The sequence below is a fragment of the Zootoca vivipara genome, chromosome 3 (assembly GCF_963506605.1).
Source record: "Zootoca vivipara chromosome 3, rZooViv1.1, whole genome shotgun sequence".
Taxonomy (NCBI): Eukaryota; Metazoa; Chordata; class Lepidosauria; order Squamata; family Lacertidae; genus Zootoca; species Zootoca vivipara.
The window spans coordinates 73,919,860-73,947,063 of record NC_083278.1 but is presented as its reverse complement, the minus strand read 5'-3'; the positions used below and the strand labels follow the sequence as shown (position 1 = coordinate 73,947,063).

The following is a 27,204-nucleotide window of genomic DNA, read 5'->3' as shown; positions in this document are numbered from 1 at the left end:
CTGCAGGTTCTAGTCATGGGTCATTTTGCCACTGACACAAATTCATGGAATCATAAAGAAAAAGATGGCAAGGAAAAGATTTAAACCACTTATATTATTATTTTTTTATTACTTTTCCATCACTAGCTATGTACATGGTGCTATATAGAAGTTTATAAGCCAGGATTGGGGGACTTTTCCCCCCCATTCAAAAGCCATGTTACTTTTCTCTTTCTCTCTGCCACCCGGTTTCTCAACTGTTTTTCTCCCTCCTTCCCATTCACATGAAACTAATCTGAGCTTCACAGGTAACCCACCTGACATAAACAGATCCTCGACCCAACCTGTTCTGAATACTATATGACTTTGAAAAATTGTCTGCCAGACTGTACAGTAGTTGTTTTCGTAGTTTGGGTGTCTCATTCCTTATCAAAAATTCTCTTGCTCTCCCAAAAAGAGAGAGCATGAAAACAACACGTTTCCAGCCTCTTGTATAAGCAGCCTTTCTGTTTTTTAGATGGCTGCACAACAGATAAAAAGGAAGAAACTCCAGAAATGGATAAAAACAGTGCACATGGATCTCCAAAGCAGGATAAGCCAGAGATGCAAACTCAAGACTCTGGGAGTATTAATCCAACTGCCCCAGAGCCTGTCAAGTTCACTGCTCAGTAAGAAGTTTCTTCTCCTCATTTACTGTGCCTGAAATGATTCATATTGGTTGCTTACAGTGAGAATAATTAATTTCAGTGTCTCTATTTTGCTTTTGTGCCTAGTTACCAGAGCACCAGGCAAAGGCAGATCATTTACCGGGTTACTTCGCAGCAAGATAGTTCCCTGTTGCAAGTCATAAGTGGGCCTGAGGCTTCTATGCAAGAAGAGATGTCTGTGGATGCAATGCATGTCTTCATAGATGAAAATGGTAAGCTCCATAGAGAACTTAGGAGAAAAGGAGAGGTTTCCATGAATAAGGTTGCTTAATTGTTTTGCAAAATGCATTCAACATTTATTGGATTGTAGAATGATTATATAAGTACCTGGGCATGAGATCCCAAGCCTTGTATGCAGAAGGGGTTCATACTCTGGGTGGATCGCTTAGGTCGCTGTATTCATATGCCCCAAACATACACACAGACTCACTAAGCAAAGTGGATTCTAGAACTTGGGTCTTGTCCACACTGGAGTTTCCCAGAAGGGAACACCTACTGGTATGAATGGGAAAGACGCTTCTCATTTGCTAATTAAATGCAGGCAGGTGTGGGCTAAAACATTCTAATTCAAATTGGGGTAAGGGAATGAATTAACAGCTGAATAATGCTGAAATGTTGACAAACGGTCGCTGCAAGTGGATTCCAGAGCTTCGTTGACTTTGGTGGTTACCCTGCCAAAGTCTAGATGATTTGTGGAGTAGCAGATTGAATAGAGCATCACCCCTGCTTCTTCACCACAGCAGACTCCCCCTTCCTTTTTTCTCAGAACCTACAGTGTCTATTGGAGTGGACAGAAGGTAGATCAGGATCTTCTGGTAGATCTCTGGTTTTGAAGTAGACAAGCAAAGTTTTCTGTTTAATAATAACAACCACAAAATTACTTTCCTCCATCCTCCTCACTAATACTGCTAAAATGGGGAAAGTGAAGCGGGGAAGGATTGGGACCTCCATTTTGTTCTGGTCCTCAAAACAAATTCTGGGAATAATTGATTGGATGTGTATATCTTTTTCACCTGGTTCTGGTTACTGGGTCTTAGTAACAAGGTAGATTCCACAAGCCTGAAATCTGCCCACCCCTCATATAAATAAAACGGGAGGAAGCTGAGTAGTGGGCAGCTGTGGTATGACTTGCATCAAAGCATGCATGCAGTCCAGAGTGTTTACAAGACTGCTGCAGCCATGGGTTGTCGTAATGAAATTCCACCTTAAAGGAGTGTGCTGGTCAAGGGCAAGGATACCTTAGGGCAGTGATGGCCAAACTTGGTGCTCCAGCTGTTTTGGGACTACAGTTCCCATCATCCCTGACCACTGGTCCTGTTAGCTAGGGATGATGGGAGTTGTGGTCCCAAAACAACTGGAGGGCCACATTTGGCCATCACTGCCTTAGGGCAAGATCAGTGCTTCCATCACAAGGTTTGATCCACATGTTCCCTTCCAATTCTGTTATTTTACAGTCTTAAAATTCAGTGTGTGAACAAATAATTGCACCACTGAACTGACGGTGGCTTTTTTTTCCCTAAAAGGAGAAATTAGATCCTGTTACTTAAAGGCTGGCAGTCAAAAAGAAGGAAATATGCAAAATCCAGCACCCAACTATGATTGTATTTCTCATGCTCAGTAAGTAAACTCTTCTATTAGAATGTATTAAGCTGTTCCTTTTTGCATTCCCATTGGTTGTGAAAGAATTAGGCAGTGAACAAAAATGCAAAATGAGTACTTGAATCTGCTTTTTAAAACTATAGCATTTTACCACGTATTTTTATGGTACAGTATTTTATGATTAATTGTGCTTGCATATAATGCTGTGCAGGTCCTTGACATTTTATATAAGTGGGAGGTTTATACAATTTATTATAAATAAATATAAAAAGGCCTTCAGAGCAATTTATGAAGATCTAAATAAAAGGATTATAATCTAAAAGACACTGAACAGAAGGGAAAGGGTTTGGGAGAAAGAAGGAGAAAAGCAAGCCCAGGCACTTGTTATTTTTTATTTGTGGGATTGTGTATACAGTATAGGAGCAGTAAAAAAGAAGAAAGAACTGCATTTCATGATAAATGTATACAGTTTTCTACTAGCTGTTCTCAGTTTTGCAGAACTGTATATTGGGAATATCATTTTTAGGAAATGAATGTAGAATATGGGGAGCTACTTTACACCCAAGCAGGCAATTGGTCTGTCACTCTCAGTACTGTCTATATTGTGGCCTGTGTTTCTTGGGAAAATGGATGAATTTTAACAAAGTAGACTTAAAACATGACTGTTTAAAGTGATATGTTTGGATTTTTGAAACTTCCCCTCCAAAAAGCTCAACAACTTTCTTTGCCTGATTCCCACCCCCCACCCAAATAGCCCAACAACTTTCCCAAAAGAAGCCCAGCAACTTTTTTGGGTGATTCCACTCTCCCCCCCCCCAAAGAAAATATGGCAACCCTACAGTGTATTTGGATCCTCAATCATAATAATGTCTCCTCATCAGCACACAGTTACATATGTTAAATGCTTTTTCTATTCATATTGACTGAGAGCATTCAGCATATGGAGGAATAGCAGGGCAAAAGAACCTGTTTCATAAGAACGTGAGAAGAGTCTTGCTGGATCAAACTGAAGGCCATATTCCCCGGCAATTGGTATTCAGAGGCGTATTGCCTCTGACTGTGATGTGGTTATATAGGAAAATATTCTAGCAGCCTTTTCTCTGATACTTGGCTGGAGAAAATAATGCAAATTAGGTAAATGAATTGAGCAGCACCATCTTGCGTTTCCACAAATAATTATGCTCCTGCCAGTTTCTCACTCTCTTATTTGTTACGCCCTCTTGATTTTCAGCTGTCATTTACAGTATGAAAATGACATATTTCAGGGCTATTTCTAGTTCCCTCAGTCTAGACAGAAGACATGTGGCCTCCTTGCTTACTTCCATGCAGGGCTGGCCTTAGACACATTTGTACCAGGTCACACATAGACTGGGGTTTTGGCCACGCAAGCCAGAGGGAGGAAAAACTACTTTTATGATGGGACTGTTTAACTTCACACACATCACACACACACACACACACACACACACACACAAGCTGCTGGCTTTATGAGTATGTCTGCCAGAAGTGAGAAAACTGAGGTTGCTTTTCTGTCATGTTTGCATTCTGCCTTTCCTTGAAACCAACTCAGGGTTGTGTAACTGTTGGAAGGTAAAGGTAAAGGTATCCCTGACTGTTAGGTCCAGTCGCGGACGACTCTGGGGTTGCGCGCTCATCTCGCTCTATAGGCCGAGGGAGCTAGTGTTTGTCCGCAAACAGCTTCCAGGTCATGTGGCCAGCATGACTAAGCTGCTTCTGGCGCACCAGAGCAGCACACGGAAACGCCGTTTACCTTCCCGCCAGAGCAGTACCTATTTAACTACTTGCACTTTGACGTGCTTTCAAACTGCTAGGTGGGCAGGAGCTAGGACCAAACAACGGGAGCTCACCCCGTTGCAGGGATTTGAACTGCCGACCTTCTTATCGGAAAGCCCTAGGCTCTGTGGTTTAGACCACAGTGCCACCTGCGTCCTGTAACTGTTGTAGGGTAACTATTAAGATGCTGCTGTTATTGTAATTACTACTACATAAGGTAAAGGTAAAGGGACCCCTGACCATTAGGTCCAGTCGTGACCGACTCTGGGGTTGTGTGCTCATCTCGCATTAATGGCCGAGGGAGCCGGCGTACAGCTTCCAGGTCATGTGGCCAACCAGAGCAGCACAGGGAAACGCCGTTTACCTTCCCGCTGTAGTGGTCCCTATTTATCTACTTGCACTTTGACATGCTTTCAAACTGCTAGGTTGGCAAGAGCTAGGCTGGGACCGAGCAACAGGAGCTCACTCCGTCACAGGGATTCGAACCGCCGACCTTCTGATCAGCAAGCCCTAGGCTCTGTGGTTTAACCCACAGTGCCACCTGCGTCCCACTACATAATGATTTACTATATAATGATTGCCCTTCCTCCCTGGGAGCCTGGAGCAGCCAACAAAATGGAAAAATGCCTTGCATGCAGTAATAAACAGCATCCTAAAATACATAGATATATGAAATATTTAAAATCAGAAAAACATACAAAAATGATACCAAACTGTTGAAATCCCCACCAACGTTCATGTCTCCATAGGCCAGACAAACAAAACATTAATTGTTAATTTGTGCAAACATTTTCATTGGGTGAATCAGATGAAAAACCATTATTTAAATTGCAGGGGCAGCACATCCTGTTTTGCCATTTGAAGTGAAACTGCCCTGTCCTGCTGCTGATGCTACACCCCCCCCCCAAACCTACCTGCTCCTGCTGCCTCCTACTCTGCCGCTGCTGCACACCCTGCCACATCTACCACTAGTGGATTGGTGCCAAGTCGAGGCAAGATCTTGCCAATTTTGGGTGAGATCTCATGGGGCAGGCAGAGCACCCACAGGCATGCAGCCCAGGGGACTTCTGCCTCACCTTGCCTAATGGCTGGGCTGGCTCTGGTGAAATGCTTCCAGGGCAAATTTGGATCAAGGGGTGTTCTGATAGAAAAGGCTTGTCGAAGGTCAAGAAAAGTCAGTGTGATTATAACAGAAGAGGATAGGATGTTGTGCCATTACTTTCAGTGCTTTTCAGTCGAACCTACCTCATTTTGTTGTTGTGAGGACAAAATGAGATAATCTTATGCATGCCATCCTGTCTCCTTGGAAAGAAGGTGGGATACAAATGGGAGGTAGCTGCAGCCATCTAGTCATTCTGTCTCCTGCTACCACAGCAGCCACATAGATGCACCTGATAATTCACAAGCAGGTCACGATGGACGCAGCCATTCTATGTTGTCGATCGGTGATATCTGATAATCTGCTTGTGCTGCCTCTGACAGTGACAGCAATTTTACTTGAGCTTTCTTTACCAGGCAGGCCTCCCAGTCTCTTCTTTTTTGCACACTTGCAGCCCTTATTTGTGACAACTTTATAATGTAAATTTCCCCATCACGCAGAGAGAATTCATTTGAAAGCCTCGTGATTAATTTGTCGTGTTTGTTTTGAGGGCACGTTATCCTTTCCAGTAGAAGTCAAAAGCCTACAGGCTACAGAGAATTAATTGCTGCAAAGAGAGGTTCTCTGCAAGTGGCTAGGAGGAAGGTTAATTTTGAAACACTCTGCTGAAGCAAGTTCTTAAATACTGCAAAATACAAGTGTGTCTGGCCTCAGGCATGTGGAAGACTTTCAGTCTAGTTGCTCTGTGCACTTGATTTGGATTCATTCCCCAAAGTAACTAGCTGCAGAATGCTCTGTACTGTACAAAGGCATCTGTCTGAATACCTTAACGGTATCAGAGATCTCCTGGGCAATTACATTAATATCTGACAGTTTTCAACATCACAATGCTCTCCAAACTCTCTGCAAATGTACTCTGCACTCCAGGCTTTTTTGCTGGAACAGAAGCAGACATTATTGTAAAGTTCTTTAGCACTGAATGGCATCAAAAAAGCAGGCTTCGTCTCTCCCCAGCTACCAAGGTGATTTTAAATGACAGGGACATCCTTCAATTCTAGCAGTAAGCCGCCGATCCTTATTGCTGATGCAGAGCGGATGCTGGCATTTGACAGGTTTCCGCTGCTACGCAGCAGCCACACACATTTTCACCAATACACAATGAAACTCTGTGGGATCTATGGGACATGGAGGTTTAATTATTAACAGCTAGCTAGGTGCCTCCAGGAGACGTTCACTCATAGCATTTTTATTCTTAAAATACACTTCTACACTGCAATCCTATGCAGATACGTTTCACTAATTTCATCAGGGTTTATTCCCAAAAAAGCATATACAGAATTATAGTTTAAATATCTTTGGCTGTTGCTTAAAATGTCTGTCCCTATGATGTAAATAAAGGTAAAGGACCCCTAAGTGGTTAGGTCCAGTCAAAGGCGACCTGGCGTTTGTCCATAGACAGCTTTCTGGGTCGTGGCCAATATGACTGAACTGCTTCTGGTGCAACAGAACACTGAGACAGAAGCCAGAGCACATGGAAATGCCATTTACCTTCCCACCGCAGTGGTACCTATTTATCTACTTGCACTGGCATGCTTTCAAACTGATAGGTTGGCAGGAGCTGAGACAGAGCAACGGGCGCTAACCCCATCGCGAGGATTTGAACCACTGACCTTCTGATCAGCAAGCCCAAGAAGCTGTGGTCTAAACCATCTTTTCCTATGATGTATCTGATCCAAAACTAGAGAGGAAGTAGGTGGAGCACCTACAGCTCTGGGAGAGCAGGGACCACCCATCTATCTCCAGTGTTGAGAAACGTTCCATGCACACAAAGGAGACGTTTGCTCAGTATGTTTCCTGCATTTGAAGCAAACGTGGAAGGTACTGTGTCATTCTTTGTGCCCACTGGAACTGGAATTGCAAATGGGCCAGGAGGAAACCCAGCCTAGCCTTCTCCTGCGCCTTTAGCATCCATTCATAGCTGCCAAGTTTTCGCTTTTCTCGCGAGGAAGCCTATTCAGCATAAGGGAAAATCCCTGTAAAAAAGGGATAACTTGGCAGCTATGCATCCACTTGATTTGTGGAAATGATCAGCCAACACTTTAGCCCTGCTCAGATCTGTAGATCTAGCTGCTTTTAAAGACACAGCAAATGTTGCTGGGCTTTTTTCTTTTTTTTTTAAAAAAAAAACAACAACAACAAGTTAGCAACCCTAACTATAACTGCTGTTTTTTTTAATGGATACCCTGTAGACCAGGCATAAGCAAACTTGGCCCTCTAGATGTTTTGGGACTACAACTCCCATCATCCCTAGCTAACAGGACCAGTGGTTAGGGATGATAGGAGTGGTAGTCCCAAAACATCTGGAGGGCGGAGTTTGCCTATGCCTGCTCTAGACACATGAAACTCATGTCATTGGTTGTGCTACAAATGAGCCCTCAGTGAAAGTTCAGCCTAGAAAACTGGCTTATACCAAGTGACAGCAGTGTTTCATCTTGCCCAGCAGCTCTCCAGGTTTCCAAACAGGATTTTTTTTTCATCCTTACCTGGAGAATCCAGGGATTGAACCTGGGACCTTCTGCATCCAAGCACGTGTACCAGCAGAGAGCTACATCATGATGAAATCTAAGCTGTGACATAAGACTATTTCATGTTGGATATCTCCTTATGTTGTAGGAAAGCTCCTTTTAGGCTTAGCATTTCAAGCTTTAGAGCTCTTCTAAAAACTCTATTTCATTATTACTATGATAAACAGCCAGTTTTTCTTCCTCATTTATGACCAGCCAGTTTTCCTTTCTGGCTTGGTACTTTCATGTGTCTCTTAGTATGGAAGAAAAAAAATTCAGACAGCATCTATTCAAAAGTAATTGCTTAGAAATGATAAAGTAAAAAAAGAATCTCCTTTCTGTAGTTAGTCTATCATGCCAAGATAATTTGAACTGTATCCATTCTCTTCTCTCCCCCCCCCCACACACAAATAAAACAACATATAATATATCCTATGTGGGATGTTCAGAGAAGGAGAAAAATGTTGCAGTTAGGTTTTATTGGCACTTGTTAATGCACTCAACAGCTGGCAATTTAGATCATGCCATAGAAGTCTACAGAAAAAGAAGAAAAGGAATGGGGGAAGCATTGCCACATGGTGGCAGCAAATGTCTTTCAACGAGCGACTATCTCTGCAGTGATCTAAACTCTGGTGCATCATTTAGATTAGAAGGTCATAAGGGAGGGACATCAATCTTCTGAAGAAACAGGAGGGGGTCTATGGAGAAAATAGAATAGGAAGAATTGTTATCATCTTCCTAATCTTGATTTATCTTTTGAAGTATTTTCCAGGGAGTGCTAGTAAAGGTGACTGTAATTATTTGGGGTACAATTGCAGTTAACAAAGATATGATTTAACAGCACTTGGAGATGTAGCCCCTGATAGAGACTCAGATAAAGATAAGAACTGCTAAAAACAATCATTAAATTAAAACTGCACACAATTCTCGCTATCCAAACTCTCGTCGTATGAAAATTCACTTATTCAAACACAACAAATTAATCCCCAAACCTTGCTGTACACACTGAAGATGCAGATATCCAAGCAGCTAGCAGCTTTAACCAAGCCTTACTTTTTTGTTTTTTGCTGCTTCACAGCAGCCATTTCACCAGAAACCGGGGGGGGGGGGGAGAGAGAGAGATAAGATAAATAAGAGAGCATTTTTTCCTTCCTTGTTTGCCCTTTGCAGAGTCTCACAGGTTTTCCCTGAGTTTTCCCAGGTTTTTTCATCATTTTATGGTCAAAATTCAATGACCAGAAGTGCATTAGAAATTAGAATAAGTGACCTATTATGGGGATGTTCGCCTTACAAACGATTTGCTGAGAACACATTGTGTTTAGATAGTGAGATCTGTGTTTATATACATTTTTTTTAAAAAAAATCTATAAAAATCATACCAGGCATATGCAGGTCCCATCTTAAAAGAGGCATCTCCCCACATGATAGAATACCTCATTTCAGATGATGGTTGCCACCCTCAGCTTTTATACATTTCTATTTAAAATAATTGTTGTTGTTGTTGTTGTTGTTATGTCTGCTGTCCACTTAATCTGGGATCAGCACCTTTTAAAATCAATCAAAACACTTTAAAAAATCAATTAAGCAAATGGACTAGTTTGCTAAAGATTGGGTTCATGGTTTTGTGCAACAAGTGTCAACAGCACATTGTTTGTACATTACTAACTGAATAATTAACTAGGCAGGTTTTTCACTGGCAGGGCAGTCCAGTGCCTGTCTGCTCAGAAGGAAGTCGCATTGAATTCATTGGGGCTTAACTTTCCGCTAAGTTTGCAGCTGGAATGCTGAAAATTCCATGTTCCTGTTCCATTCAGGCCCGGCTCTAGGGGTAGTCTCGGTGGTGCGGGACGCCAGGGCGCCAGGCCGGCAGGAGGGCGCTGCACGCTGCGCCCGCTCACCAGGGCAGGGGCGCTGGAGTGATCTCCGTGCCACGGCGCCAGGGCTTGAGACGGCCCTGGTTCCATTTGCAGCCTAATTAAGAGTTGGTAGTGATTCCCAGTACCCTCCTGCATATGGTTTCTTGGACATAAGCTGCATTGGTGCTTTAGTCCCTAGCAAGTGTGTTTTGAATCGTAGCCTTAAAAATTTGTTTCTCCATTTCAGTAGAGTGCCTTGTGCAAGCTGCTTTTTTCTGTATCTGAGGCCCTCAGTACTTGGATTAAAAAACCAGTTTACACAGGTTTAGTCATTTTGGTTCAAGCTATGTTCCCTGAAGCAACAGGATTTCCTGTGTATGGATTATGGTTATAGATACTCATGATGTACCTATAATGCAACAGTTCTGCTAGATTGCTTCCCTTACCAAATTAAGCTATGTACAAAATCGCACCGTAAATGAATTAATTTCTAGAATGTCAGTAGAGGGCACTGTATACCTTTTGCATAGGTCATGCATATATAACATGCCTGTCAAGTAGATTGGTAGTTGCTAATTTACCTTCCAAAATGCATTCATTATTCCATTGCAGATATTAATTGTCTGTGGTAGCTATTTACATAACACAGCAGATTTTTAGAAATACCAACCCTCTTTTTCAAGATCCTACATTTATGATGTTACTTTTTGGGTGCATCTTTTACTTACTATTTTATTATATATTTTAAATACTTATAAAACACTAACACAGCGTCTAGACTTCTTACTTTTTATGCACTGCCATCTGAGATGGTACTTTAAAAAATAAAGTCAAGTGTGTGAATATTATAGCATTCAGGGTGAAGAGGCTTTAAACAACACAGGAGTGGGGGGCGGGAGGAACATGCGAAAACTAAGTAGAGCAAGAAAAGAAGCAGAGGGAATGTGGCACACTTCCGTGATAGAGAATGTGCCTGGTGGATTGGGCAACCAGTGATTAGCAAAAACACATTCACCAAGTGGAGTTTTAGTGCAAGTTAAAGATTAATGTCATGGACTGGTTGGATGCAGAGGAGCGGGTGGAGGCACCAGCCAAGGAACCCCCTAGGGAATCGCCAGAGGAAGACGGCTCTGTGCCAGGGTGGGGCGACAATGAGTGGTCAGAGGTGGAAGGAGCAGACTGAGAGGTGTCAGTGGTGGAAGCTGAAGAGGTAGCAGAGTTTAGTGAACAGGAAGAGACTATGGCAGAGCACCGTTCAGATGCCAATACAGAAGCGGGGGCTAGAGAGGAGTGAGGCCAGGAGGCAGAGAGGCTGGCTGTGGAAGATGCAATCTCCCTCTCCTGCTGTGACCGGCTCCCCTCCCCCTGGCCTCCTAGAACATGCAGAAAAATGAAATGGGCAGAGCAGAGGAGGGTGAGTGCGCACAGGGCTGGCTCTAGGTATAGTCCCGGTGGTGCGGGGCGCCGGGCCGGCAGGTGGGGCGCTGCATGGCGAAGCCGCGCAGAAGCCATGCTGCGCGCTGCGAGGGCGGGGGCACCGGAGCGATCTCAGCACCTCAGCACCAGGGCGCCCGACCTGCTCGAGACTGCCCTGAGTGCGCAGGCACAGCCTGAGACTGCATGGGAAATGCTATGTATTCAGTGGTCTGTGTTTGCCTGAACTTGAGTCTGGACTAAGGATTCTGAGCTCCTGTGTTCTGATTTGATACATGATATCCAATCACAGAACATTTCAGGATTTGGGCCTCTGCCATTGGCCCTTAAATTCTGAGTCATGATTTGCAGCTTGGAAGTTTAGACAGCCAGTCACGTTGGGAGTGGGAGTGGCCCAGGCCTTCAGAAATGTATATAAGCAGTTGCTTTGTTCCTGTTGTCCAGTTCTGTTAGTTCAATAAAGGTTCTTGCTGTTATCACTGTGTCTGTCTTGCCTCGTAGAAACCCACCTACACTTCAGGAAAGACCCTGGAGAGAAGGAGTGGGCACTGGGAAGGTGGGAACCTTCTGTCCTCACAATTGCTTCATCAAGGCAAAACTTCCTCAAAAGAGTTGCTGATGCCACTAGGCTGCGTCTTAAATCCCTCCTCAATTGCTCCCTTATGGATCAGGTGCATGGCTTGTATCCACCAGAAGCCATACATTCAGTGTTGTGGGCCTAATTCTGTAGAACTCTGCCCCAGCTGAGATCATACAGGCCCCAGTTGAACTTCAGACCTTTCTGTGATTAATTTAATTGATTTAATCCACTGTGTGCTGTTTGTAATCTCACTGTACAATGCTTAGAAGCTCTGGTGATTAAGCGGTCTATATATAGCTGGAATAAAATAAGCAAAATATTTTCACCTCTACATAGAAAGCATTCCCCATGATTTATGACCACTGCATTGCCACCATCCTTGTATGCAAAGCCTCGCTAAACTGTCTTTCTAACTGAGGTTCCCTATCCTTGCAAAATGCTACATCCAGACAGTGACCTCTCAGGTACTGAGTGGCCTAGGTTTTAATCACTCTGCAGAAACTGGGTTGAGGTTTCATGAACTCATTTGGGGAGCTTCAGGATGTACAAACACTCTCTCAAGCTCCATAGTCTTTTCAGTGCCTTAATGAGGCACTCACTAAAAATTAATTCTAGTCCTTTATCTCCTTTTGTGCGCAGTGAAACCCATTTCAGCTCCTCTAGTACAACTACCTCAGAGAGCCAAGAAGCATCTTCTGATCATGGGCCAAGTGCGTTGCAACAGCAGCTGCTACTGATGGTGGCACGAAGAACCCTTTCCGAAACCCAACGGGTACCGTGTAATACCTCACTTCCTAACACTTTGTATAAATATGTCCCAGGGAAGGAGATTTCTTTTAAATGGGCCTCTTTTGTTATTGCTGGGATTAGGGTGACATGTTTAATAATCCTGTGAATATTGATGTACATACTTGACAGTTATTTCAGGATATTTGACTACTTCTGCATGCTTGTTTGGAAAAGATCCCATAAATGCTCCCAGCAGGGAAGGAAGGCATTCCTTACTGATGGGGCCAGAGCGAACCTTTTCTGAACCCACCCCCCTCTTGCTGATTGTCTGAATCAAGCTGATTATGTATTCATTATATTAATATATTCATTTATTGTTCGTTATCTCTTCAGTTAATCTCCCGATGAAGAGCTGTTTTGTCTCGAAATGTGTAAGGAGAGTTTGCCTTTGTGTAGGATACAACTGAAGTGTGTATATATAGGTGAAGCTTTTGTGGGTTTTTGGTTCAAGGTTTGTGAATTGGCAAATCTGATATAACTATTGTAGGTTAGCTTTTGGGATGACTGCTGTGTGGGTATAGGTGGGAAAATCTTACACAGTTGTACCTTGGATGGGTTCCAGAAGTCCATTTGACTTCTGAAACGATTGGAAACTAAGGCGCAGCTTCCAATTGGCTTCCGGTTTTGCAGGAGCACCAAAAAGAATAGCAGAAGCCGCATTGGATGTTTGGCTTCCCAAAAAAGTTCGAAAACCGGAACACTCACTTCTGGGTTTCGATTGTTCGGCAGCCGAAACATACGAGTACCAAGGCGTTTGACAACTAAGGTACGACTGTGCTTCCTGGGGGTGGTGTGCATCAGTTAGGGGCTCTTGCACTTGGATCAGGAGTTTCATGGCTTGGTGAGCTACAGTGGAGGCTGGGATATTGGGGCAAATGGAGGGAGCACTTCTTCACCAGCTTCAGTCTGCCCTCGGCCAGACCCCACCTTCCTGATTTCTTACTTGCAACAAGCCCAGGGGGTGGCCCTACCTGACAGATTCCTCTTCCCTAGTCTCAGCAAGGAGGAGGATGGGGACAAAAGTAGAATTAGTTGGCTCTACCGGCCATTGGCTCCAGTTCCACTTCCTGTGCCATTGTTTATGCAGCCAAAATGCCACATACTTGCACATGAAGCAGGTATCAGCAGACTTGTGGGAACTTCAAGGTCTGCAAAACCTTTGAAGGTGGGGAAACTCCTAAGGGGAGCTATGACAGGGAGAATCCACACTGCAGCATTTTCTTGCAGTTCCCACTAGTAAATAGTAAAGATTTGCCTTTCTGCCCTTGCCCATGTTGCCTCATGGTAGCAAGTATGCACATGCAGAAAGTTTCCATTTAATTACTTCATGTGTTTTAATTCAGTTCAGCTTTTTTTGGTTATAACTATAGGTCATCAAAAATATAAAACGGGAGATCTCCATTAATGAATGAATGAGATGAGAAGTAAAACAACAAAAAAGACTCCATTTTACTTCAATGCATACATTTCTATTCTTCTTCTTTGGCAATCACTCATAGCCGAGTAACATTGTCTTCCATGAACACAGTCTTAAAAGTGAGTCCATAAGTGACTGTTGAGGCCAATTCTGGATTCACGCGTCCTTCTACTTGGGGACATAGGTTTCCGTGTAGGAGTTGATCATGGTGTGGGTTTGCCAAACGTGCCTTTCTCTTAGCACGTTTCTCCCTTTCAGCCTGAGTTTGAGCATCTTCAAAGTCTTTAACACCTTTGGTAAATGCTATTCTCCAATTGGAGCACTCGCAAGCCAGTGTTTCCCAGTTGTCAGTGTTTATACTATGTACATTTTTAAGATTTGCCTTGAGAGAGTCTTTGAACCTCTTTTGTTGACCACCAGCATTACGCTTTCCATTTTAAGTTCAGAGTAGAGTCAAGGTAAACAAACATGACTCCACATTTTGTTGCAGTTCCCATAAGTAAATAGTAAAAATTTCACCCTAACGTGGGGTTTCTATGCATAAGACATTATTACTTGTTGATTTTTAAAATCTAGACCAGGCATCCCCAAACTTCGGCCCTCCAGATGTTTTGGACTACAATTCCCATCTTCCCTGACCACTGGTCCTGCTAGCTAGGGATCATGGGAGTTGTAGGCCAAAGCATCTGGAGGGCCGAAGTTTGGGGATGCCTGGTCTATACCATATGCTTCAGATTGGCCAGAAACTTTCCAGAATCTGGCCAGAATAATCCTCATATAGGAGAGGGGAGTTTTTCTTCCACTAATAGATTTCCTTTCAGGGAGGTGTTAGAACAAAGCATCTAGAAAATAATCAGAAGGCATTGGTCAATATTGGTGCTGGATAGCTTGAGCCACAACAGTGGTTTCAAAAGCAGCTTTCAAATTCACAGATACTGCAGATAATCCTTTCATGAGTCTTGAATGTATATGTATTAGATGTCTCAGCATGAAGCAGTTTTGCAGAATGAAGAATCTGCTCCTAAATTTTTATTGTTCTTCCATGAAGATGCTATTTTCTATTGTCCAGGCTTCAAGTTTAACTAACAGATTCCTCACATTAAGTTTAGCAACAGTATCAAACTGATTGATTAGTCTGTAATTCAATGGTAAAGTTTTATCTTCTGCTTTGTATATGGGAGTGGGTTTAATTTGTTTCATTTATTCATCAATTTGCTTTTCATTTGTTTTCACAGCCGATACATAATTAGTTCATTCATTTTCATTATTCCCATTTGCTGTCATTTTCTACTGCCTTAAGTGAAACTTAGCTACATACTCTTCAGCTGCCTGTAACTTTAGTGTTTTACATTTTGAAAAATGGCATGGTATTTTTTAGCTTCTTTCTAACTCTCCAAAGGATCAGACTTACCACATTCTAGAAAGATAGGACAAAGTGTACCCATATTACAGGCAGTTTAAAAATACACACCTTGTCACTAATGAGCTATGAATGAAATGAATGGGAAATGAATAGGGTTTTTTTTAAAAATCAAAACTTATTCATTAAAAAGTCTACTCACTTTTTAAATAGAAACAAATGAAATAAAATGGGGCTTTCTGCCTGTTCCGTTCCAGACTCTGGCTTTTGAACTCGAGGATTCTAGAGTGGAGAACATCCTCTCTAGGGTTTGTTTTAGGTCACCTTCTGGACTTGTTAATATGTATTATTCCATCTGAATGCCTTATTCTGATGTAATATAATACATGACTATAGCATTGTAGGAACCATGCCATTGATGCAAGTATTACTTTGGAAGTTGGCTGCTGTTAGATTTGGGGCAGGGGCAGGATAGCAGTCAACCTCTAACTTTAAAACAGGATCTGACTGCCCAATGAAAACACAGCTTATTTTCTACTGTGGTAATTTTTCATTAGAAAGTATGTTAAACTTTTTAGATGGTGGTTTCGATTCCGAAAGGTTAACCAATGATTAAACTGAACAATGTTTTTTAAGGAGCAGAGAGTAGTTAGAAAACAGTTTTAGTACTTCAGAGAAATAAAGGTCAAAGGAACTTATTCCAGCATCTTACTATAATTGAGTTTGTGGTTTGATAGATTCAAATCACATACAAAACCTAAAGGTCAAAGAGCAATCTTGGCTGAAGTGGGCTCAATAAGTATTTTGTGCCTGTATATTGTAAATGGTCTGTGGCACAACCTTATGACTACAATGAAAGATAGACTAGCTTCTTCTATGCACACGAAATTGGGTTTTATTCATGGTGGCAAGCAAAATGAAATCTATTTTTAAGAAGTTCAATATAGAGGCTCGTTCAAAAGTATCCACCGGAAAAAGAAACCGGTATGAAATTGCATAGCTTTCTCTTAGGCTATATTCATCTTTTATATTCATCTTTTATTATATTCATCTTTTATTTTATTTTAAAGCACCTCAGTGAAGACCTTGAGGATTCATCATGTTCATCGGCACAAAAGAAAATTAACAGGCAATTTTACAAATTTATCGTATTTCCTGGCAAATGGATAAAAATCTGGTATGATCGACTTACCTTGCTGGCCCTGCTAGACAGGTAAACTTTTCTTTTTTTAAAAAAAATTACTATTTTACAATGACATATATTTGTTCCTTAGAATAGGGCTGGCATTTCAGATTCTGGGAGGTGGACCAAAGGGACTTAAAAGAAGGCGAAGATTCAATGTGAAAGGTCTACTCACAGATATGGTAGAGATTAAATTGTGAAACGCTAGCATATTTTTGAAGAAAATTCATTAGGATATTTTCTTGTTTCATTGTCAGCTAGCAGCCTTGTGCTGGGCTTTGCTCGGGAATGCCAAGAAACCAAAATGTTTTTGACACAAATAAACTAATTTTGAAAACGCACAAAGGGTTTTTAATATCGTTGGCAATGCTAACATTTATATAGACCCATTTATTGTAGCAATCATTATACAGAACCTGTGGGTTGCCAGAAATGCACGTGCTCCTAAGGAATAATCACATGTAATTTGAAACATGGGGAACATTAATGGTCTTCCTACCTTTTAAAAAATAATACCCTTGCCTGTCACTCTGACTCAGCAATATTTTGCAGGTACTGTGACTTCAGTACACACATTTGCTTTCTCACTGATAAGGACATTTCTGTTTCCTTTGGTTGTGGGGGCGGGGGACAACTCTGCACGAAGAAGCCATCTAAGGGTGGAGTTCATCAGGGCATAATACAGTTTTGTTTTCGGGCGTCCAGAGAAGGTTAAGCCTGATGCAAATAACTGAGATGGATAGTTATATAATAATAATAATAATAATAATAATAATAATAATAATAATAATAATAGTACACAGTTATGGAGTTAAATCCCTTTCGTTTTCCTTAATTTCTCTAGACAGCACATTGCACCTGCCCCCCCTCTCCCTAATGTTGCTATAAAGATATGTTATACATATGGTTGTATTTCTTCTTTGAGTAAAATACTTGTGTTTTATTTCTATAGGACAGAAGATATCAAGGAGAACGTTTTGGCAATTCTACTAGTAATCCTTGTTTCTTTTCTTGGCTTTGTAATTATGAACCAAGGTTTTTGTAAAGACATTTGGATCCTCCTGTTCTGTCTAATCATGGCAAGCTGTCAATACTCCCTTCTAAAGGTAAAAGTAAAAAAAAAAAAGACAAGTTCAACAAATACATATGGGGTCCTGTAATTCACTCATAGCTAATGCGGTGAATCTTGTTTTGTTTTCAGAGCATTCAGCCTGATCCTGCCTCACCAATACATGTAAGTTTCATCCAACAGATAAAGGCTTTTACCGGTGACATATCTATTCTGTCAGTTGGTTCAGCTGATTTTCTGGAAATAGTTGAAATAAGCCATCTCTTTAGAATCCTAACTCCATTTTTTTCAACTAAAAAGTTAAAACTCAATAAAATGACTTTTTAAATCTGATGACTGCTACAAAGTAATTAGAAGAAGCCTCAGGTTGACTGACTTGCATGTGACACATGTTTCCTCCTTGTTAAATTAACCTGCGCTTTGTCATTCTGCATGTCTGAGTCACCCTTTTCGCATGAGCACCAAAGTACTGTAGTCCTTTGGGAGAAGCGTAATTAAAGAATCAATCCTGGAGAGTTATGATATATACTACGAATGTTTTTATCAAGTGGCGTCAAGCTGAGATGCATGGGATCTGCTAATTGCAGGAACGGAATTCACTTATTTCCAGCTGACAAAGTGTGGCTTCTGATGTTACTCAGAAGCACTGAAAGAAAATGTGCAAATGTCTTGCACATCCCCTTTCCATGCTTGCAGACACTGACTGAAGCAGTGACTCACATCCTTCTCTCCATGGGGAGATGTGTGCTAGATGTGCATCTTGAAATCACACATCTCCCCCAGTTTTGCTGCATGAGTCATTTGTTTTGGATGTTAAATGGGTTTCTGGTAAGATGAGTTGTGCAATTACTTGCTCATCTACTTATTTGGGCTGACGCAGGTGATATCAAAAGCTGCCCACAGGCCATTATAGAGGGTTCTAAAAATCTAGGTAGCCTTTATCATAGTGAGCAGAGAATAAGGATTTCCCTTTTTAAATTGGCCTTGGTGTACAGAATTCTTGCAGAATTATTAGCTATGGTGACTATGAATTAAAGCCAGAAGTCCTTTGTAATGACACATACCACCATGAGAATTTCATTGTTTGCCAGTTTTAACTTGTCCTCACTTAGGGCTCCAGGTAGAATTTAATGTGCTGTTTGATTCTCAAAAGTAAAAGTAAAAAAATAAGGATTGTGGCATGTGACCGGTTAGATACTTATTTTGTAGGTTATCAGCTGGCTAGTCTTAATGCTGATTAGAAGACCGATGGAACCCCCCCCCCCCGCAAATAATTGATTTGCTACACACAATATAATATGTAAAATAAAACTCGACATGTACCAGTGGACAGTATTGTTAGATATAGCACTATGTGTGTAACCTTGAACTCACATACTCTAGCATTATGTGTGTATGTATGTCTTTCAGAAATGGCTGGAAGCCTGATTATTATTATTTTTATCTTTTGGAAATAGTTGACACTGCTGGTTGAATTAGTTAATTGTGTCTGCCTTGTTGAGCATAGGCAGAATAGCATTTCTGTGGCTATTAAAAATATTTATTTTATATGCTCATATGCCACAAAATAAACAAAGTATCTAGGCAGTTAACATACCCATAAAACGGCAAAAAAGTGCTTAACATCTGGACTGTGATACACAATAGAAACTGGGTTGAGCCATATATCAAAAAGAGTTTGTGTAAACAGATGAGTCTTGAGCAAACATTTGAAACAAAGTCCTGATGGTGTCTGCTTAATATGAGTAAGGCAGGGGCTTCACAACTAACTAAATGGCCTGTTTCTTGTAGAAGGAAAGCAAGCATCATGTGGCACTCTTAACAGTGCTTCTCCACCTGAGCAAAAAGACCAGGCAGGTATAGGGCAAGTTAGTCCAAAGCTTTATATACTATCAGCATGATCTTGGATTTGAAGTGATAGCTAGTTATATGCACATGAGTATATGCTGGCGATGGGAAGCTGCCATCAACAACTAGTCGGCTCCATTCTGGTCTAGTCGCAGCTTCCAGATCAAACACGACAGGCCCATCTAGAATGAGTTAACATAGTAGTCTGATTTTGAGGTTGCCAATACAGTCATACTTCTGGTTACGTTCGCTATGGGTTGCGTACATCACGGGTTAGGAACGCGCCGAACCCGAAAGTGCCAGAACGGGTTACTTCCGGGTTTGACGATTCGCACATGTGCAGACGCGCCGAATGACGTCACACGCATGCACAGAAGCGCCGAATCACGCGGCAAGCATGCGCAGATTCGGTGCTTCAGGTTGTGTACTGCTCTGGTTGCGAGCGGGGCTCCAGAACGGATCCCATTCACATCCAGAGGTACCACTGTACCTGAATCACAGTGACCAGGAATCAAGGAGTGGGTGTAGTTGTCTCACCAGATGAAGCTTATAGAAAGGTATTCTAGCCACCTAGACTATTTGGGCCTCCAGTGATATAGATGGATCCAGGAGTACCCCTTGGCTGTAAACCTGGTCTCTCAGAGGAAGTGTGATCCTATTCAGAATAGGTAATTCCCTGGACACAGAAACCACCCACCCACAGCTCCCCCATTTTACCAGGAATTAAGCTTGGTTTATTGGTCCCTATCCAGCCCACTACTGCATCCAGGCACCAATCCAGTCCTCACACAGTGCCACCTGATTCAGATGTAATAGGGAAGTAAGAGTTGAGGGTCATCTGTGTACTGATGACACCTCGTCCTAATGACTGCTTCTAGAGGTTTCATCGAGATGCTGAAAAGCACTGGTGAGAAAATAGTACCCTGTGATACTAGATACCATAAAGACCAATGACTTCTCTCTGTGCTACCCTCTGGGCTTGGCCCTAGATTCTATAATCGCAACCAATAGCCCAATATTATCAACTTTTGAGCGGCACCCACACCTAACTGGGAATGAATCTGGGATCACTCTCACTCATTTGGAGCTCTTCCCAAATTTGTATAAGCCCTCCCTTGCATCAGCCAGAAAGACTGTAAAACTCGAATGCAGAACTCCATGCGTTCAAACTTAAAGACTCTCATTGATCCCAAATCACCAAGTCATTTTGCTGTCAAAATTCACTGCAATTCATGTCACAGCTAACATGCAAATTAATTAATCCTGAACTTCATTCTGTGTCTTTTCCCTGCAAGCATAAATAAATCACAAAGCATGTGGAATTGCTAGATACATCAGAGCTGAAAGGCATTTCATGCTTAGATGCAAACTGGGCATTGCTATTAGAGAGCACATTAGTTTCTAGTTCCAATCATTACTACATATGATTTCTAGTGATTTATAAGAAATAAATATTCAGACCTCGCTAAAGAGGTAATTTTCTCTGTGCTAAATGTAAGTTCTGTTTGTCAGTTAAACCATATAAAGTAGCATGAGCGGTAATCAAATCAGTTGCATGGGCAGACATTAATAATGTGCACATTTGTTTTAAAATGAAAAGAAATTGGCTTAATCAAAATTGCATTATAATAACATCAAAGCCTGATTTGAAAGTACTGGCAGAGACAAAGCATCTAATGATTTTTAATGAAAGCATTTTTCTAATGCAATATTGGGGACCTAAGTTCAGCAGTGGTAGTCAAATTTTATTGAAATACTAAATTTATGATTTATTTTATGAAATGCTATTATATAGGGAAACCTGCCCTGTTTTTGATTTCACTTATTCTGATGTCTTTTTAGTATGGCCCTTAATTTCAAATCACCGTGCTGTGCAATTATAGGTTCTCCATATCCCCTGTTTTGCAAAAGCTTTGGGAAGAAAGATCTGTTATGCCCATCATGACTGTAATATGAGCACTCTTTCCACCCCTATCACCAGCTATATTATCCAAACAAATAACTCAGTCCTATGAACATCTGGATGGAATCTGTGGATGGAACTCCACCCACAAGATGCTCCTATGGAAGAATGGGAGAAGCACTTTTAGCTGATTCTGTCTGTAGCCTCCTATGCATCCCTGAAAATCTGTTTGGAGTGTTAGGAGACCCTCTGGAACTGTGTGGGAAGAAACTCAACAGGCAAGGGCCGAAGGCAGAATCAACAAACGTCTCCTCACATACAGTCATACCTCGGGTTGCGAACGTGATCCGTGCGGGAGGCGTGTTCGCAACCTGCAGCGCTGCGTCTGCGCACGCGCGTGACGCAATTAGGTGCTTCTGCGCATGCACATGATGTCATTTTGTATTTCTGCACGAGTGCCAAAACCTGGAAGTAACCCGTTCCGGTACTTCCGGGTTCGGTGCAGAGTGCAATCTGAAAACACATAACCCACAGCGTTCACATAACCTGAGGTATGACTGTACAACTTTCCTCCAGCAGGGAGCTTCCACTGGATCTCTGTTCCTTCATTGAACAGAAGGAAGGAGCCTTTCTGTTTGCAGAGGGGCAAATCTCACCAAACCTTGGGATTGCATGGACATGCAGGGGACTGGAAGAGAGGGTGCAGCTACTTTGCTCATCCATGCTGCTTTAAGCTCAGTGGTGGAGCTTCATGCTCTGGCACTGGGGGGCGGAGAGCAAGCGGGGGCGGGGCTGGTACGCATCCTGGGGGTGTGGCACACCGTCTGTGGGGGCATAGCACCCAGCGCAGGCGGGGGGCAGGCGCAATGGCACCCCACTGGGATCATGCTGCCAGGGGCGGTGCGCTCCCCCCGCACCCCTCTTCCTCCGCCAGTGGTTAAGCTAAGACAAGGTTTAATTGATGTCACACAATCCATAGGTGTTTAGACCAAAGTTCCTTCCATTCCATCCAACATCCTGTGATTCAGGCCCTCAACATGCCTCATAACAACAAAAGCACAAGTCTTCTAAAACTGGATCAGTACCACACTAAACAGCATCATCATAAAACAGAAGGACGTCCTGTGAAAGGAGATCATTTTGGCCAGTCTCCTGAAAATCTGAATGGATTTTGGAAGAAGTCTCCATAAAGTTTTTGCGCTTCTGCTTTCCCTTCTCTTCCGCGCCCAAGTCTTGCTGCTGCTGCTGCTGTTGTTTTCAAAACCTCTTTTATATTTTTCAGATAGCTTTACAGCAGCTTTTTCCATGACGAAATGGAAAAGCAAGGCACATATATAAGAGATCTGAAATAGAGCAGTGCTGCATAATGTGTTACAAGCACCAACATTTTTTCACATTTTATAATACATGCAAATGGAAGCACAGGCATCCTTATGAACGGCTCTGCAAGTTGGCATGACAGGCTGCCATATTGTACTTCTTCATAATTCACAGAATTGCATTAAAGTGAAAGCACACAAGGCAGGTTGATGCTAATGCCAGGACACACAACAGCAGGGAAATTAAAGAATGATTAGAGTCCCCACATGTTTGCCCTTCAGTATTAAAACAGCTGGGGGAGACTTGGCATAACTGTCCCCGAGTGTTCCCCCAGGATTTTTATGTGAGAGCTAGAAGTGCTCTTCATCTCAGGCTGTTTCAATGGGTTTTACAGTTTTGAAAATTTGCACAGACTTCTTAGTTGGGAATGGAGTGCCCCTTCCAATGTTATGTTAGCTGGGAGCTGCTGTGTGGGTCCTTTCTGTGTCCTTCCATACCAGTGGGTATCTGACAGCACGCAGGAAAAGTGAAGATCACAGCTTCTTCCTCTGCTGCCACTTTTGAGGTTTCCAGTATGAATCAATGCTGATCTTCCTATGTATCCAAGATCTTCCAGCATTGCTGGGCAGCATGGGAAGAACACACAATACAGCAGCTCCCAGGGTGCTTAACATAATGTTACACTGTACCATGGCATCAGTGGTACAATACAGTGTATACCTGTATTTGTTGTGTACATATGATTGCATTTCATCTGACCCATCTACTGCAATTATTAAGTTTGCTGATGACACCACCATAATGGGTTTAATTACGGGCAGAAACGAATCTGCCTACAGGGGGGAGGTTCAAAATGTATCCACATGGTGCTCAGAGAACAATCTGCACCTAAACATTGGCAAGACAAAGGAGATGGTGTTGGACTTTCAGAGGAAGAGAGGGGATCTAGCCCCATTGTATATCGGGGGGGGGGGGCTGTGTGGAGACAGTCTCTTCCTTTAAATACCTGGGAGTCCATCTTAGTGAAGACCTAACTTGGAAGGTCAATACAGCCCAGGTGGTTAGGAAGGCCCAACGGAGACTTCATTTCCTTAGGGTCTTGCGAAAGAACAAGGTTGGACAGCAACTGATGATTTGCTTCTATCGGTCCACGAAAGAAAGTGTTCTCTCATACTGCATTACAGTGTGGTATGCTGGTTTGACAGCCATGGACAGAGAGTGGTGAAGACAGCACACGATATCGTGGGCTGTCCCCTGAGTCTGCTAGATGTTATTGCGGGAGACTGTTGCCTCAGAAGAGCGAGGAACATTCTCACACAGGGATGACTCACACCCTGGCCAGCACCTTTTTAATCTCCTGCCCCTCGGGCAGGAGATATACAAGCATGATAAGCCACACCAACAGGTTAAAGAACAGTTTCTACCCATGGGCCGTGAGGCTGCTGAATGGAACATTGCAGCTGACGTTCAAGGTTGGTCATATGACAGCACAGAGTGTAACAAGGACCGAGAGATTGGGGGCAAGAAGGGGGCTCGTTTAATCTCACTGTTAACAAGTGGTACAGTGACAATAAAGTGTTCCTATTTCTATTTCTATTTCTACAAGACTTGTGGCTCCATATAATTGCTATTAAGCTGGTTCGTATGTAGCATTAAACCGTGTTAAAATAAACTCTGGCTTAACGTGGATGAGTAGCAAGCTTTTGCACACAGTGAATACCAGTGCATTGCTTCTTCACTTTAAACCATTTATTTTAACTATGGTTTAGGTTTATGTACAAACCAGGCTGTTGTAGTGTAATGGCATATACATTTGGATTTTGGAATAAAAAAAGAAAATCATAATATATTGCTGCTCTCTGATATTTGAGATATCCTAAATTTTGTACTTCTCATGCTTTGCGATATGAAAGTATTTTTGTGATGTACGATATGAAAATTTGCACTTTGCGTATGAAAGGGTATAATGGCAGCATTAAATATGTTTATGTTTTGTCTGCTTTTCTAGGGGCACAACCAGCTGATAACATATAGCCGGCCTGTGTATTTTTGTATATTGTGTGGCCTTATTTTATTGCTAGATGCAGGATCTCAAAACAAAAGCCCCCCTATTTATACGGTATATGGCTTGAAGATCTTCTCACCAGGATCATTTCAGGCAGCCAGAGACCATGCGATTGGTGAGTTAAAAATTAATAATTAACAGTCTGAAGCTCTTTTTTGTCACTTCTTTTGCCTCTTTGCTCTTTATCTCTAGGGTTCAGAATGTGGTAGAGAATAGACCTTTAAACATGGATGTATGTCTTGTGTGTTGTACATGGTCAGGCAGTAGTAACCTCTGATCTGTGTAGCGCGGGGACAGGGAAATTCAGGCCTCTGTATCTGACCCACCAAAACTTCCCCAAGCCATACCCCTCACTGGCCCTGTGTGTAGAAACATCCTGCTATGCAATGGTAAAAATTACATTTGTTGCCCCACCCACTTTTGCCCCTGGTCTTGCCAATCACCATGTTCTTCTTGGAAGGTTGCCCAGTAGCGAAAGCTTCCTTGGGTTGAAAAAGGTCCCCCACCCTGATGCAATGGAATATGCTGCTGAAGTTATAATACAGGTAAAACTCATCAAATGAAAATTTCGTCAAAAAGTGCATTAATTTCAGTAATGCAACTTAAAAGGTGAAACCAATATATGAGATATGCATGACATGCAAAGCAAGGTATGTCAAGCCTTTATTTGTTGTAATTGTAATTATTTGTCGTTAGGCGGGTCAATTATAAGTGAAATGTAATAGCGATGTTTATTTTTGTTTATTTTTGTATTATTGTAACTATTTGTTTTATTACTGTGGAATTTCCAAAAGAAAGCATTTGTAAAAAAATTTTTTTTTTAAAAAAAGTTGCATTACTGAAATAAATGCTCTTTTTGAAGATATTCTAATTTTCCAAGTTTCACCTGTAATTGCGGGGTTTTTTTTAGAATGTTAGAAATGTTGCGGTGTTGTTTAATGTCTTTATTATGCAGTGCCATGTTTTGTTTTGCTTTTTGAAAAAGAGCCTGTAAATAGGTGGGGCGTCTCTCTAAGTTATGTTGCTGCTGCTTACCCTCCCTAAGTTGCTCCATGTCTCCTCTCCCCACCTCACCCTGCTGACCTCCTCCAGCTGCTCCAAAGGCATGTTTGTGGAGGAGAACATGCAGCTGGAGTCCAGAGAGATGGGGAGAAGCGTGGTGAGAAAATTCCAATAGGAAAGTGGTGAAAGGGTTAAATACCCCTGTGAGATTACTTCTCTGCTCCAAATTGCCCCCTCTGGAAGATGCATTGAAGTAGTTTTTAGGGTTGTAACTTGAAACTTCTCAATCATTGGGGACAACACTGGAGACCATTCTGTGTTGTCTTCTGCCATTGGAAGTAACATAGGGTAGGTAGCACAAGGGACTGGGCATTCTCTGTCATTGTGCCAAGGTAAGGATGTTGCCACAGAGGTCCACCCAGTTGTATTTCTGCCTACCTTTCAGGGTGCTGTGAAAACACCCAGTGTGCTTTTGGGATGCATATTTACCAAATTTAACAATACCATGTTTCAGATGCTTTAAACTCCTTGGAGGAAAACTGAGATATAAATGTGAATAAATAAACATTTACTCTATGTATTTTATAAATTCTAATTTTGTTTTTATTCTTGGGGGTGGGTGGGGATTGTTAGCTGCTTCGAGATCAAGCATGTTATTATGAAGTAAGCGTTTTGCATGTTTTTAAAGCTGATACTGTGTTTTCCTGAAAATAAGACACTGTCTTATATTTATTTTTCCTCAAGAAGACACACTATGGCTTATTTTCAGGGGTTTCTAATTTTTTATTACGCGTTCAGCCTCGCCTCTTCCTTGGCGCCCTCCAGAACTGCGCCTATCACCATGTCTTATTTTCGGGGTATGGCTTATATTGCGCAAATGCTTAGAAATCCTGCTATGGCTTATTTTATGGGTATGTCTTATTTTCGGGGAAATAGTCTTTTCTTTTTTGTTTCTTTCTTTTAGTTCATATGTTAAAAATGCTTGATATTTGATGTTGATTTCTGTTGGTTTTCTATTTGTTTTTCAAGCTTTAATAAAAATAGCTTTAAAAATAGAAAACCTAGGACCAACAGGAGAAGTACTTCCTATGAGGGGTGTGGAGTCTTTTGTTCCAGTCATCAAATAAGGAATTAGACCCCGTGTTTCAGAACCAGGCCTGGGTGTGCATGACTCATTACGTGGCTATGGTCTTGCATAGTGTAACTGTATCATGAGTTCTGGATGGTGCTGAAACTGAACCACATTGGTGAACAGATAGCTTTTGTGCTGGATTCCACCCCTGGCTGACATAACAAAAACATTGGCCTTAGTCCCTAGACCTGCCAAAGCTTGCTTGGCTCCACCACCTGACCCAGAGGGTTCTGGCAGCCCTAGCCCTAAAAAGGAAGAACATTGAGGTTTGGTAACTCCCTGGGTATATCTTGTAAGGTCACCTCCTTGACTTAATACTAACAACAACAACAACAACAACAACAACAACAACAACAACAACAACTTTATTATTTATACCCCGCCCATCTGTCTGGGTTTCCCCAACCACTCTGGGTGGCTCCCAGCAGAATAATAATAATAATAAAGTGATAAAACTTCAAACATTAAAAACTTCAGATGTCTTCTAAAAGTCAGATAATTGTT

At 42.0% G+C, this 27,204-nt stretch overlaps 1 protein-coding gene across 2 annotated transcripts in view; it reads left to right on the top strand.

The window, feature by feature from the left end:
- Positions 1 to 27,204, top strand: part of PCNX2 (pecanex 2) — a 119,782-nt gene that overhangs the window by 12,618 nt on the left and 79,960 nt on the right. For both annotated transcript variants that reach the window (XM_060272854.1, XM_060272853.1), the window contains exons 7-14: positions 497 to 647; positions 753 to 898; positions 2,210 to 2,303; positions 12,252 to 12,384; positions 16,249 to 16,391; positions 17,314 to 17,467; positions 17,563 to 17,595; positions 24,510 to 24,681. In XM_060272854.1, the coding sequence (XP_060128837.1) occupies positions 497 to 647; positions 753 to 898; positions 2,210 to 2,303; positions 12,252 to 12,384; positions 16,249 to 16,391; positions 17,314 to 17,467; positions 17,563 to 17,595; positions 24,510 to 24,681 (1,026 nt within the window). The remainder of the gene's footprint in view (positions 1 to 496; positions 648 to 752; positions 899 to 2,209; positions 2,304 to 12,251; positions 12,385 to 16,248; positions 16,392 to 17,313; positions 17,468 to 17,562; positions 17,596 to 24,509; positions 24,682 to 27,204) is intronic.